This window comes from Episyrphus balteatus, chromosome 2, assembly GCF_945859705.1.
Source record: "Episyrphus balteatus chromosome 2, idEpiBalt1.1, whole genome shotgun sequence".
In the NCBI taxonomy this organism is placed as follows: Eukaryota; Metazoa; Arthropoda; class Insecta; order Diptera; family Syrphidae; genus Episyrphus; species Episyrphus balteatus.
The window spans coordinates 104,019,543-104,033,941 of NC_079135.1; the positions used below are offsets into that span (position 1 = coordinate 104,019,543).

Here is a 14,399-nt window from a genome sequence, read left to right on the forward strand (position 1 = left end):
ATATTACGCAAGTATAATTTTTAACAGCATAGCAATGACAAACTTCATATATTTGCTTCTGTTACAGTTTATAGATGCACATACGGAGGACTCAAAGCTGAAGGGAACCAAACCAAGTCACAAAAAGTGAAATCGGAGATACATATAAAGAGTAAAAGTAACAACTCTTATGGTGAATGTTTTTCTCGAAAAAAGAACAATTTGAAACGAAACACTTTTTGACCAAACTAATGAAAGACCTAAATAGAGTTAAACCTTGCGCAGATTTTGGCACCAGATACGATTTTACTTTTTCTAAGAAAAATGAATAACATGAATTTTTATCTTTTATCTTAATTCTATTTTTTTCCCTAACAACCTATAAAAAATTTTATACCATCTGAAAGCTTATTGTCTTAGCTAAAAATATATATATCGATCAGGTCTATGAGACGTCTACAAAAAGAGCTAGAATTTGAAATCGATCAAATTTCATTAAAAAAAGCAAAAAAAAACATTTATTTTTATGTTCTCAGGCTATGGAATCAATTTTTTTGTTTGACAATCTATAAACACATTTACCATGTGAAAGCTTATTATTTCACCTTTCAAATGAGGTATCAATCTCATTTCAAAGATACCTACAAGAGAAGTTAGAATTTTTTAAAGTCAACCATGTCGAATTTCCAGACTGAGATTACGGTACTTCCCACACTGGTGGCTGTTCATGATCAACAGATCTCCACTGGTGTTTTGAGGTTTATTGCAAGTTTCTACCGTTATGTGTGATATACAAAATAAAAGGTAATTGTATCAGAATGCTCATAAAAGTTTAATAAAATTTCTATCTGCTCTTTGTCAAAAGTTATAACCTGTTGAATTCTATAATTTTATTTTACCGTTATCTCAAAATTGTGTTTACGAAAATGATTGAAACTTCGCACACATATAGTCGTAGTCATGGTCTATCATTACTCCATATACTTTATTCCTGTATCTTTTAAAGAAAAAAAGATAAAAATAAAAAAACGATGAAAATCGGTTAAAAACGGTCAAAAAACGTGTTTTTTTTAAACTTGTTTTTTCCGTTATTCAATCAAAACTCACTAAACGTTTCCAAATTTTTGCACATGAATGCATAAGGCCAAAACCTACATGTCCTATAAAAATCAAAAATTACCCAAAAATACCCCTAAAAACAAGATATTTTTCAAAAATGCATGTTTCGAAACGCAGAGTGTTGGAAAAAAATCCGTATCAGACGCCTAATTTTTTTCCCTCATCTTTCACCTGGCATCTTTAGAATTGTAAAAAAAAATTTCCTTTACCCAAAATCACCATTTTGTCATAGCCCCAACACGTGTACAACATTCAAACAAAACGTTATAGCTTAGTTTAAAAATTTTTTGGAATTTTTTCTTAAATGGAGTTATTCTTAAATTAGTCTCATCTATCTATAGCAAAAAAAATCAATTCTCTACGACTTTGCGTTTAGATTTTAGCCCAAATTTCATCTTTACGTTTTAACCCTGTTTACCCTATTCAATGACGGAATTTTTAAAAATCCTTCATTTGGATTAAGCTTTATGTTATCATCTTTCAAATAAGCTATAAAGATTTTTGTATCTCTAATAGTTTATTTTAAATTTTGAATTGAAATTTTTTGCCGCACTGCGAAAGTGCGAGAGTGTAACGTTAGAAAATGGCGTCACTTTTTTGTGGTGGCTGCCATGGTTCATCGATTTATAAGACGTTATCACGTCAAAACAGCCAATTTCATTGTTTTAAAAAATAATGTATGACAGAGACGTAAAACTTTGGCAAGGGAATTTTAATTTTATTTTTGAGAAACTTTGAAGCACCTATGCATATCGAAATTCATAAATATTAAAAGTTACATAGAGTTATGGGACAGTTTAATATGAACTGATATTTTTCAAGGTTTTCAATCGATTTTTCTGCTTGAGAAGTTTTAACATAAAAACTCATTTCAAGTAGGTAAACATTTTTAACAAAAACAACTTATAGAGATGTGAAAAAAAAAACAAAAAAAAAAATACTGAAGACATATTGATTGTTTGCAATATTCATCACACTCTCATTACTTATTCATCATTCATAAGTTTCAAAAGAGGGAAATTTAGCATAGCAATCAATCAACAGTGTAAGTGCACCTATACTCTTCTATTTTTAGTTAAATTATTCTGAAGTTTTTCAATATAGATGCGTCGTCGTTGTTGAAAGAAATATATACCAACTGTTTTCATACCATCTATGGGTAGATAATATTTTTGTTAAATAATTTACGTCACATAAGTTTCATTGATTCTTTTTGATGTAAAATATTACTTTTGTTTTTAACTGATTTTATATGGAACTATTTCAGGGTTGTTCCATAGCATACATTTTTAGATAGTTTCAAGTTTTAATTTAACTTTTCAACTAAAAGAACTTATAATAAATAATTTCTATTTTGTTTGCTCTTCTAAAATATAAAGGCGCATGCATCTTTTTCCATTTAATTTAACTTTGGAAACTCCCTTTAAAGAGCAATGCGGAAATAAGGTCACACTACCAACAGGAAAACCTCAATAAAAATAAAATTATCAAACTAAATATATACAATATGTGATGGTAGAATTATTGGATTATTGCTTTAGTCATGTTGCATGTAATAGAGTCCAGTACCAGTATAACAGCATATAGCAGCAATTCATGCTGCATGTTATGCAGCATTTAGGTCAATCACCATCATAGTTATTTGTTAGCACACCAAAGCTAAAATTACAATGCTGTTAATGTGCAGGGCATCCCTAAAACATTTTTTTTTTTTTTTTTTGTATGTTTTTCTTTTTCAATAAGTAACCTCGTTTTTACTGTGGAATAATATCGATTAATAGAGGCTCTTTCGATGAAATAAGGACACATTTAAAGGATTTTCTTTACTATGCATGAAAAAAAAAGAAATAACCACTGAGGTTTTATTTTCAAATAAAATGCACGACTGGGGTCGCACGTACTTGCTCTTGTAGTTCAAAGAATCGTTATCTTAAATTGCTATTGGAAATTTAAGATTTTCTTTAGTGTCGAGAAAAAAAAATCAAAAAAAAAAAATTGCAAGTTAAAAAAATTTAAATTAAAATTTTTTTTTCAAAAACTTAAAAAAAATTATTTTCAAAAACTTTTTTAAATTTTTTTTTTTTATTTTTGACACTTCAAAATTATGTCTTTAAATTTTGAATAAAATTAACTAATGCTTTGATGAAATATATGAACTTAAAAAATATGTCAATTTTTGAAAAACGGCAACGCCATATTTCCGTTCTCCGCATTTTTAGAGAAAAACTAAAAACGCAGTTTTGTTGGAATCAATAAGAGTATTTCGCACACCAAATTTGATCGAAATCGTTAGAGCCGTTTTCGAGAAATTTGCAATACCTCGAAAACGTTATATGGGAGGTATGCGTTAAAATGGAGATATTAAAAAAATAAAAAAAAAACGGGTCTAGGGAATTACGTAAAAATCATCTGTACCAAGTTTCAAGCAAATCCATCTATCCGTTTAGGCCCTAGCTCGATGTACAGATGGACGCACAGACCGACGGACGGCATGACGAAAACCACTTTTTTGATCTTCTCCATCATCGTAATGTTGGTTTTGATTAAAACCTCAATTTTTTTTTTCTACACGAAACCAATACTTGCCCTATGCAAGTAAAAATAGGCGAAATTTAGGAAAAAAAAAAAACACTTGCAAAAGAAATGATTTTAAATAAAAGTGGACATGACTTTTATGATATGTTCTCGTTTAGACCCATTCTATTTTTCGTTAAGAGCATATTTTAACTGCTGCTTTCTACAATCGTTAAAGACCATTTTCTGACAGTTTAACTGGTCGGCACCTTATTTTTCTTAAGTGCCAAATTTTGGAAAAAAAACCAACGAGACCCATCGTATTTTCATAGACTTTAATACCACATATCGTTGCTTTTTTCTATCTATGCAATCGCTACTTTCTTCTTTTAGTTTTGCCCTGATAAAAAATTGTAGTTGTCAATTTTTACTATGATCCCATGTTTCTAAACTGTAAACTTTAAAAGACTCAACTAAAAATTATCGAATTTCAACATGTACCACTTAACCATAAAATATAGAATAGGTCGGTTCAAAAAATTTGATATCGCAGTTCAGACTACACGGAGCTCAAGTCCAAAGTCTAGATCTATTAAAAAAAATAACAAGGGAAGCTTCAAAGTTTCATAATGAAGGTTAACAGTGAGGTACATATCAGGGCATTTTAAATCCCTGCAAAAGCCCCTGCTTGGGCTCTTTACACGATTTGTTGGGTGTAAAATCGTCTTGGAAATTGCATTACTTTAAATTGAAATTTATCAGGTATGACATAATAAAATACTTTTTTTTGTGAAGTTTATTCCGATTTCATAACGAAATGTGGAGTTATATCTCATCATTTTTTTTTTGTTGGAAATTGCATTCTTTAAAATAAAAATATCGCGGGTTTTAACTTATATTTCCTATTAAGATGGGACATAAATCCATATCGAGGTACGACATAAGCCACGTGTATATTTTTTTTTGGAAATTGCATTGCTTAAAAAAGAAATTTTGCAGGTTGAATATAACCACACATTTTTTTGTAAACTTATTTCCGACTAAGGTGGGACATCAGCTCATAATCGAATTGTGGAGTTATGTCTCATCGCAGAAGGACATCGTGAACACGTTTTTTTGGAAAAACTTTTTGTGGGAAATATGTCCATAATGGTATTGTGCAGGCATGTATGTTATCTTATAAATTTCGAGCTAGAAAACTTTAGGCAACATGCTAAGGATCACGAACGATGGAAAATAACCTAGTGCTTTAGTAACTACATTTAAGCCGCACTTAGCTGGTCTTCTAATTATTCCACTGGAATCTACTTGCTATCAAATTTGCTAGCCACTGATAAAAGAATCAACCAGGTGAAGGCACCAGATCCGATTTTTTGTAGTCACGCCAAAGTCATGAAGAAAAAAGTTAAGGTCGGATTTGAATCCAGAACCTCCGGCTGGCGTGACAGTTTATCGAACTAACCCTTAATATTTAATGGTGTCTCAATTCTCGAAATAAGATAGGTGCGGGTAATAAGGCCTGAGCTACAGAAATGCAACTTAGTAACTTTGCAGTAACTCGAGGTCTCAAAATTATGAAGATACCACGGTTTTGTTAAAAGGAAGATAAAATTGTTAAAATGAGACAATGCTTTTAGTGCCACAAGAGATTTGTTTTATTTTGCTTTTGTTTCTGGCAGAAGCTGCTCATTTTTGTTTATTTTTACTTGCAATTAACAAAATATTTAATGTATTTAGGTATTTGAATTAATAGCAATTTATCTCAAATCTCTTAGGTAGGCCTTATTACCCGCACTCCACGCATACCTTACTTCTTAATACTGAAACACATTTCAAACCATGTTATAAGATCCGTTAAGTCATTAAGGAAGAGTTTTCGGATCTCCTTCAAACTATAATACCGAATTTTGTACACTAATTTATGAATTAAGAGAAAAAGTGGAGTCCAAAAGTCAAAAGAGTAGGTAGCTTTAGTTGCACATAACACTGGTCAAAAAAATTTAACTTTTTTTTTGCCACAAGAACCAAAGTATACTTTTCTAGTAGTTTCTGAAGTCAGAAAAATTTGATTGGCTTCCGTTTTTGAAATATTACTGTTATAAAATGATAAAAAAAATGTCATTACGGTTGTTTTCGAGGTTCTGTTTTTATGTGGGGTAATTCATTGTAAACAAATTTGTAACGGTGATTATAAGAACAGATATTCTTCTTTTAAAAACTGTTTAAATTTTCCCGATATATCTTTTATTGCTCGAGATATCTTAAATTTCAGTTAATAAGCCAAAGAGAAACTAAACTTAATTTAAAGTTTAAGTCACTGGTCACAGAATTTTTGCCACAAGAACCAAAATATACTTTTCTGAAGGTTTTTGGGTGCTTTTGCATTTTATAACGGTAATATTTCAAGAACGAAGGCTAATAGAATTTTTTTGACTGCGGATTCAGCAACCAAAAAATCTTCAGAAAAGTATATTTTGGTTCTTGTAACAAAAAAAAGTTAAATTTGGTTGGCCAGTGCTGTTTCTGAGTCAAAGATCGCAACATAAATTGTAAATATCTCGGGCAGAAAAAGAGATATCGGAAAGATTTAAACATTTTTTGCAAGAATAAAACCAGTTCTTTTGTAACGGATATATTTCAAAAAACGGAGGCCAATAAAAAATTTCTGACTTCAGATTCGAGTTCAGCAAATCCAAAACTACTAGAAAAGTATATTTTGGTTCTTGTGGCAAAAACCTTGTTGACCAGTGTAATCATCCATTTTCTAACCTTCATCAAACTTTTACATTCCAATTAGGTATGTCAGAGTCACCCTGTACCAAACAAACGTCAACTAATTCCATGTCCGCTTTTACAAAGTGTAAGCTAGAAAAATCAATTGAAACAAAAACAAAAAAAAAAGTATAAAATGGAGTGGGTGCCTTCTTGTCGTTGGTGCTAGAATAAAGTGGTCATTTAACTTACAGACACGTTGACTTCGCCAAAGTATAAAGTACTTGAAAAGCAGACTAACGGTTTCCTTTTACACACTATATACTATACACTCTTATGCCACCTGTGTGTGGTATGTATTCTATGCTATAGTGTTGAGCTACTTAAAAAGAGTTAGAAGTTTCCAATAATAAAATTTACTTAGATTTTCCCCCGGAAGTGATCGCCTTAACAGATTGGCTGAACTCGATCTTGGAGCTGGCAGACATAAAGTCGATAAATATGCGATTCTTTTTGTTTATTTTCTTTTATTGCTGTATATGCTAATTTAAATGTCATTGACTTTCAGAGCTGGGTGTAACTAATCTATCGCAGAGTATCACGAATTGGTAATAGGTGTCAGTTAGTTTGTTTTAAAACCAATTTTTTTATTTTCAGCTAGGTGTTTTTTAAATTTTTATTTGCCTTGGCGTGCGAGACATATTTTATACTTTTTTTTTAAGTTGTTATTATTGTATATTTGTGAATAGAAATGATAATAATTTGTTATGTCTACACTCGTTATGTGTGTCTGACTGCAAAGATATTATGATTATGATGGATAACTCCTCAGACAAAAGTCTTTTCCGTGTTAGATAGTTATCATTACAATTGACTGTGAAACGCAAACTTTTTTAAGCAGGCCTGAATAATTAAATAATTTTATGGAATTGAAGTTTTCGCATGTGAGTGAGAAATAAATAAAGAATGGTTTTGACGCGTGACAGATGTTATTTAATAAATATTTGTCTATATTTCAATGCATCGAGGTATCTAACACTTGTTGGTTTACATATTAATTTTGGCTTGTTTTCACAGACAGGCAGACAAATAGAATGATGCGATAAGACAGGTCAAAATTTCAAATGCAGAATTTTGATTTATCAGAAGTATTTTCATTGCGAGGCAATATCATGAGAAATAAGTTATGCACTTTTTAAGCAATGTAATTCAAATGTTCACATTTGACTTTTCAAAAAATTATCAGTAAACAACTTTTTGAAAGCTTTCAACAATTCAAACAAAACTGTTGGCGCTCAAATACATTTTTCATCAGCGATTCAAGACGGTTCCCTTTTGACCGGAAGATGCACTCGAAGGCTCAGACCTACTTTGATTGCATATATAGCAGGCAGATGAATCATAAATTCACTATAAGTGCGTTTGCTTTGGCTGTGTTGTGCTGCTGAAATGGAAGCTTTCCAATTGATTTGTTCCACTATTAATTTATTATTTTTATGCGTCAGTGATAGAAGAACCGAAAACATTGCAATTTTAAGTGCTGATTTTACGCCGTACTCAGAAATGATAAGGAATCATTTTCCACGATGAAGCTGATCTGGTTTAAATTTGAAAAACTTGATTGATGCTATTTTAGATGTCTGACATCAAGTTTCGAAAATTCGTAATTTCCATGATTAAAATAGGTACATTATGTCGAATTTCTTTAAAAAAAAATAAATTAAAATCGATTTTAAAGCTATTTTTTTGTAATAAACAGTGTGCCGAACATAATTTTGCTGACAAAATTTAGTTAGATAATAATTAATTTGGGTCGTAGTGAAATTTGTAAGATTTTGAGGTTTGTGAGTTCAAGAATAATGCGAAGAAAGCATCATTCAAAGAGTTTGAAAACAAAAGGTTATTATTAACGAAACCGGTATTTAAAAAAAATCCCATTTACCATTTGTTAGATTTGTGCAAAATATGATAAACGAATAATTTTTTTTTTTTTCATTTTAAAGGCTGAAAAAAATATAGAAATTGATGTTTTTATAACAAAACAATCTTATTAAATGGTTATTGACCTCTTAACCAATTATCTATGCCATTTAATTTCGTACAACAAATTTTTTTGTAAAAATAAAATTTGAAAATGATTAGAACCGTTTTTTTTTTTAATTAGTTTTTTTTTAATAAATTGACATTTTCAAACATTTTTCAACAAAAAAAAAAATTGGTATACAATTAAGAAGTAAATAATAATTTTGATTGTAATCGACAAAGTTTCTAAAAAAAATCCATTGGTCTGAGAATGTAATCCACTGAAAAAAAAACCGTTAGCAGAAGAAAAATTCGCAGGAAGCTCGAGGAAGACAATTGTAGGTTCTTTATCGTATTTATCTTATAAAAACAAAATGAAATTCGCAAAAGAACATGGGTACTTTCCAGAAAAAAATGTATGGACCACATCCAAACAAAATTCTTTCTCTGTGATCCGTGGAAGGCAAAAACTTTATTATCTTTTTTTTTGGGAATTTGAATTTTATTTTATTTACCACATAAAATAAAATTCAAATTCCAAAAAAAAAGATAATAAAGTTTTTGCCTTCCACGGATCACAGAGAAAGAATTTTCTATAATTCTTTTCTTGATATCAATAGGTCTGTTTAATGAAAAAAGTCTAGGATAGAACAGATCAGAGCAGCACAAGTTTGTAAATACTGTCAGAATAAAAAAGAACAGAAAAGTTCAACTTCGTTTTTAACAAGATTGACAGTTGTCCATATTAGTTGCAAAATTTTTAATTCAAAAATCATTTCTTGAAAAATTTTTTTTTATTAAAATAAATAATTTACTAGCACTTTTAATATTCACGTAAATATTTTTTTGTTATGTCAAAAACTTTTAGAAATTCACTTTTTAAAATCTTATTTTCTCTTATTGAAAACAAACAGTTGACAATTGACACTTTTCACTCACTTGCTCTACCCCAAAAGTAGGAGAAGAAAAACTTGAACTTTTCTGTGCTGAAAAAATTCATCAAACATAAAATGACAGATTGTAGAAAAAGTTGGGGCGAGTTTTTTTTCATGAAACACAAAAACTTGTACTTTTCAAATCTTTTCTGTTCTTTTATGTGCGGATCAGATTCATTATGTGTCACTTTTGTATGGAAAAATAAAAGTACCCTAATTTTCAAATGTAATAGTGGTCAAAAGTTGTATTAGGGTCTGAAATTTAATAATATGTAAACAAAAATTATAATATCGTTCGTCTTTGGCTCGCTCAAATCGTTTGAAGTTGTTAGGAAAAAAAGGATTTTATATGAAAAAATGATTTTTTCCTTGACTTATTATTTTGTAGCTTCTTTACTAAGTGTTCAATTCCAACAAATTAAGCTTAAAAGTTTTTTCTTGGAATAATCTTTCACGTGAAAGCCTAAAAATATTAAATATATATTTTTTGTATCCAAACGGTGCAGATTTCTTCCTATATTTTGAGCGAGCCAAAGATATTAATTAAAATGAAAACTGTAAACGCAGGATTTAATTTTGATAAGCAATGCAACTTTTAAAAGCTATTACACTTGAAAATTTCATACTTTTGCATTTTGACACACCCTATTAAACATACCTAATAATTTCAGATAAATATGTATGTACCTATTTTAGAAAGTAAAATAACACATTTAATTTTTTGCATAATCAGCTTATGAAAAAAATGAATTTATGTCTCTCAAAGACGTAACGTGCAAGATCAATTTTGAAATCGAATTCGTGAAATTCTTTGTAAAGGTAGGTATAATTTTGTTCAAAGACGATTTTCGTTGTAGAAATATGTTATTTTCAAACGTACCTACACAAAAATGCCAACTTCGCACATACATTAAGTGAAAAAAAAGTCCATAATTCATGATTTCCGCTTAAATCAAGTTTCACTTTTTTTTTTTATTTTTGTAAATATCCAGAAATTTACTTAACAAACAAACAAAACCAAAAAAAAAAACTGGTTTGCTTGAAACTATTTACTTTAAAATGCTTAACTTCAAAGTTCAGATTAAAGAGTCAATATTATTGTATTATCAACATCAATCAAAAGATTTATCAAATAATAAAAAAAAATATCATCAAATATTAACAAAGATGAAAAAAACTCGTTTCAATATTATTTCAATTTATTTACCATAGCACATAAATATAACCTCTTGACAGAATTTTTTTTCCTTAATCCCTCTGATATAACTCTAACCTATCTGTCAAGGGCAATCTTGTCATTTTTTTTTAATATTTTTTTTTTGAAATTAATAACTTTTTTTGATATGTACCTTCTTGTACATACTTTTTCCTCTGATATGGCCATGAACTAAACTCACATGAAGCCCTCTTCAACATGCTTACTACATACCCAGGAGAGAATCAGAGCAGCATAAGCTCTTGACATTCATGACAAATGACATTTCCCGCGAATAACATCAGCAAAAGTCAACACAACAAAATTTCGAAGTAAAACACATTTATCGTTGTTGTCAAACATAAAAACGATGTTCTCATTGAGATTAAATAAAATTATATGATTCATAAAATCTCATTCATAATAAATTCATGAAAATAAAAAAAAATAAAATTAAAATAATAATACATTTTTCTTGCGCTTCCTATAAATTTTGTTGCTCCCGCATGCAAATGATGTTTACAATAAACTAAAAGCCCACAAACAAAAGCACAATAATTCACAAAAAGTTACGAATTACGATCAATTTATTATACTAAATCGGATGTGTTGCACGTTTGAACTCACCACAAAAGTTCCCATAGCACATGCAATATAGGAAGGTACGACGACGACGACCGATTATAATGATTGACACTTAAAGATTTATTGACCGTGCACTATGCCAATAAATTAATACTTAAATCACTACTAGCCAATAACTATAAGCTAACTAGAATCCAGGGTGAACTGAAACGCAGATTGAATTGAACTGATGCCAATCCCAAACACATTTCCATTTATTGTGTACGTTTTGTGCTGCGACTGCTTCGGGCAGCTACTTACTTCAATTTAAATGACATCATTTGTATTGTTTTTTTTGTGTTTCTTTTAAGTTTAATTTAATTGTGAAAAGATAGTAAAAGATATGGGTGTTTTTTTTTGTAGAGCTTGAATTTGATGTCGAATCAAGTTCGATTTACTGCGTGTGTGGGAATAAAAAAGCTTATAAATAAAAAAAAAATAATTTATAATAAGTAGCCCACTCTAATAGTAGGAAAGATACGGAATCGGTAATAAAGATATGAAGAAGAGTAGAAGTTAAATAATGAGACTGATTGTACACTTAAGAAATATGTTAACACTTTTGTTTATGAAAGAAAATTACTTGTAAGGTTACAGATGTTTTTTTCTAAGAGATACATTTTTAACATGGAAGGATACAGCAAGTATAAAGTACTTGGTCACAACAACTTATTTTTGAGTGTTTAAGTAATAAAATGCACGACTGGGTCGCACGAACTCGCTCTTAGAGTTAAAGTTGCTTAAATTTTTTAGAACTTTTTATATAGAAATTTGGAAAATGTAGGTACCTACTATATATGTAGATACAAAAAAAAATTAAAATTCGTTTTTTAAAAAAATAAAATCTGAAATCGAATTGCCCTCCAAAACAAGTATGCAGTTTTGATTGATAAACTAAGATGCATTTTTAGAAAAAAAATTTTCAAAACCGTTAGAGCCGTTTCTTAAAAAACTAATTTTTTATAAATAATTTTTTGGAAAAAAAATTTTAAAATAAAATTGGTATGCAATTTTGTAGAAATCACTAATCAACATCTAAAACCAAAATTTCAAAAAAATTCAATGTCCCGTTTTCGAAAATTTGATTTTTCAAAAAAAAATTATTTTTTTCAAAATTTTATTTTTGGCTTATATAAAAATTATATAAATGCTTCTTCACAAAAAGTTTCGTTGAAATCGCATAAGCAGTTTCAGAGATAATCGGATTTAAAAAAAACGGTTCTTTGGCAGGTACCGTTAATAATGATTTTCAAAAAAAAATTGTTTCATTAGAAGATAGACCTTGTCTTTAAACTTACATTTGAATTTTTTAAACAAAATCGTTGGAGCCGTTTTTGAGCAATTTCAACTTTCCTAAAATCGGTATATGACAAGTACCGTTATTTTTGGCCCAAAAAAATTATTTCCAAAAACCCCTTTGGAGAGTCTCCAAAAAATGCTACACTACAAGTTTGAAGTCAATCGGTCTATCCGTTCAGGCTGTAGCTCCTTATACAGACAGACAGACAGACTGACGGACTTCCGAGACCCACTTTTTTGGCATTCTCTACCATCGTAATGTCATGGAAAAATATTATCTCAACTTTTTCTTTTGTACGATTGCATAACTTGATATATAGCAAGTAAAAAAGAATGTTTATATTTTGGTCATTAATCCTCAAATGTTTCGTTTTTAACTTTTCATTTTTCATTATGGACTTTTCATTTATCCATTTTTTCATTTTCTGTTCTTCATTCCCATTTTCATTTTTATCAGTTTTTGATTTTTCATCTCATTTTTTTCATTTTTGGTTTTTATTTTTTATTTTAATTTTTTTCATATTTTATATTTCATTTTCCATTTTTCATTTTTTTAATTTTTAATTTTTTTCTTTTTTTCATTTTTTAATTTTTTTTTTCATTTCTTCTCATTTTTTTTCATTTATCGTTTTTCATTTATCATTTTTTCATTTTTTAATTTTCTGTTCTTCATTTTCCATTTTCATTTTTATCATTTTTTGATTTTTCATATCTCATTTTTTTTTTCATTTTTTTCATTTTTTATATTTCATTTTTTTAATTCTTCATTTTACATTTTGCATTTCTCATTTTCATTTCTCATTTTGCATTTCACCGTTTTCATTTTCCATTTTTAATTTTTTTTCATTAATTAATTTTTAATTTTTTTTCATTTTTTCTTTTTCATTTTCCATTTTTTCTTTTTTTCATTTTTTAATTTTTTTTAAATTTTTTTTTCATTTTTTCTCATTTTTTGTTTTTCATTTTCTCATTTTCTATTTCTCATTTTGCATTTTTTATTTTGCATTTCTTAGTTTGCAACTCTCATTTTTCATTTTGCAGTTCTCATTTTGCATTTCCCCGTTTACATTTTACATTTTTTATTTTGTTCATTAATTTATTTTTTATTTTTTTTAATTTTTTCTCATTTTTCGTTTTTTATTTTCATTTTTTTTTTTAAATTTTTTATTTTGCATCTCATTTTCGATTTCACCGTTTTCATTTAACATTTTATATATTTTTTTTTATTTTTCCTTGTACTTTTTTCATTGTTCATTTAATATTTTATTTAGTCTTGATTTTTGTTCAGTGCATATTAACACATAGATTATATTTAACCGACGAACGCACGATGAGAAGACTGTTTTTATTTTTGTTCGTTATGTCTAGCAACATTAAGAATGAAACAATAAGAGCACTTTTGAATGTCTGGCTAGCTGACTCATTTAGTGGTTTGGTGGTTCAACGTGTTTAAGTGTTGTTTTCATTCCTGGTGGCTGCAAAAGAAGCGCATCATTTTCTCAACTAGTTTGCGAGTGTAAAAGATTATGTATCATTCTATCGTCCATCATCATCGGGTAAGCTCTAGTGGCTTCAAAACCCATTGACCTTTAATGTAGATCTATCATGTTGCGATTTTTATTAGTTTTTGATTGTTTTGCGTTTTATGTTTTGTTTTTTTCTTCTATTTAGTTCATTTTCATTCTCTTTTTCTTTGTTTACAAATTACCTTTAAGATGATACATTGTTGTTACGAAATAGATTTGTAGTTATGTGGTAATTATTATTTTTTGTAAAATGTAATAACACATCTGTAAAGCATGAAATACAAGATACAATTTTCGTACACGATTTGAGTTTTACCGATATCGATAGCAATATCAAAAATAACACCGTTTTTGTGATTTAGAACTATCAATTGATATTTGATAAAATTTTAATTTTGATATTTTATTACTTAATTCATAAATGTTTAGACAGAGAATGATGACAACAGTTATTAATTGAATTTTAGTTGACAA

The 14,399-nt window shown here is 28.7% G+C and overlaps 2 protein-coding genes across 4 annotated transcripts in view; one reads left to right on the top strand and one right to left on the bottom strand.

Moving 5' to 3' along the window:
• Positions 1-14,399, bottom strand: part of LOC129911612 (kinesin-associated protein 3) — a 41,158-nt gene that overhangs the window by 14,165 nt on the left and 12,594 nt on the right. Inside the window, exon 1 of one of the 3 annotated variants that reach the window (XM_055989463.1) lies at positions 11,104-11,495. The exons of the other annotated variants lie outside the window; for them this stretch is intronic. Coding sequence (XP_055845438.1) covers positions 11,104-11,118 — 15 coding nt within the window. The 5' untranslated portion in view covers positions 11,119-11,495. Of the gene's footprint in view, positions 1-11,103; positions 11,496-14,399 lie in introns of those variants that run through there. 3 annotated transcript variants of the gene reach the window in all.
• The window catches only part of LOC129911621 (nucleoside hydrolase-like), a 28,494-nt gene continuing 27,916 nt past the window's right edge, over positions 13,822-14,399 (top strand). Inside the window, exon 1 of the mRNA XM_055989473.1 lies at positions 13,822-13,955. Coding sequence (XP_055845448.1) covers positions 13,926-13,955 — 30 coding nt within the window. The 5' untranslated portion in view covers positions 13,822-13,925. The remainder of the gene's footprint in view (positions 13,956-14,399) is intronic.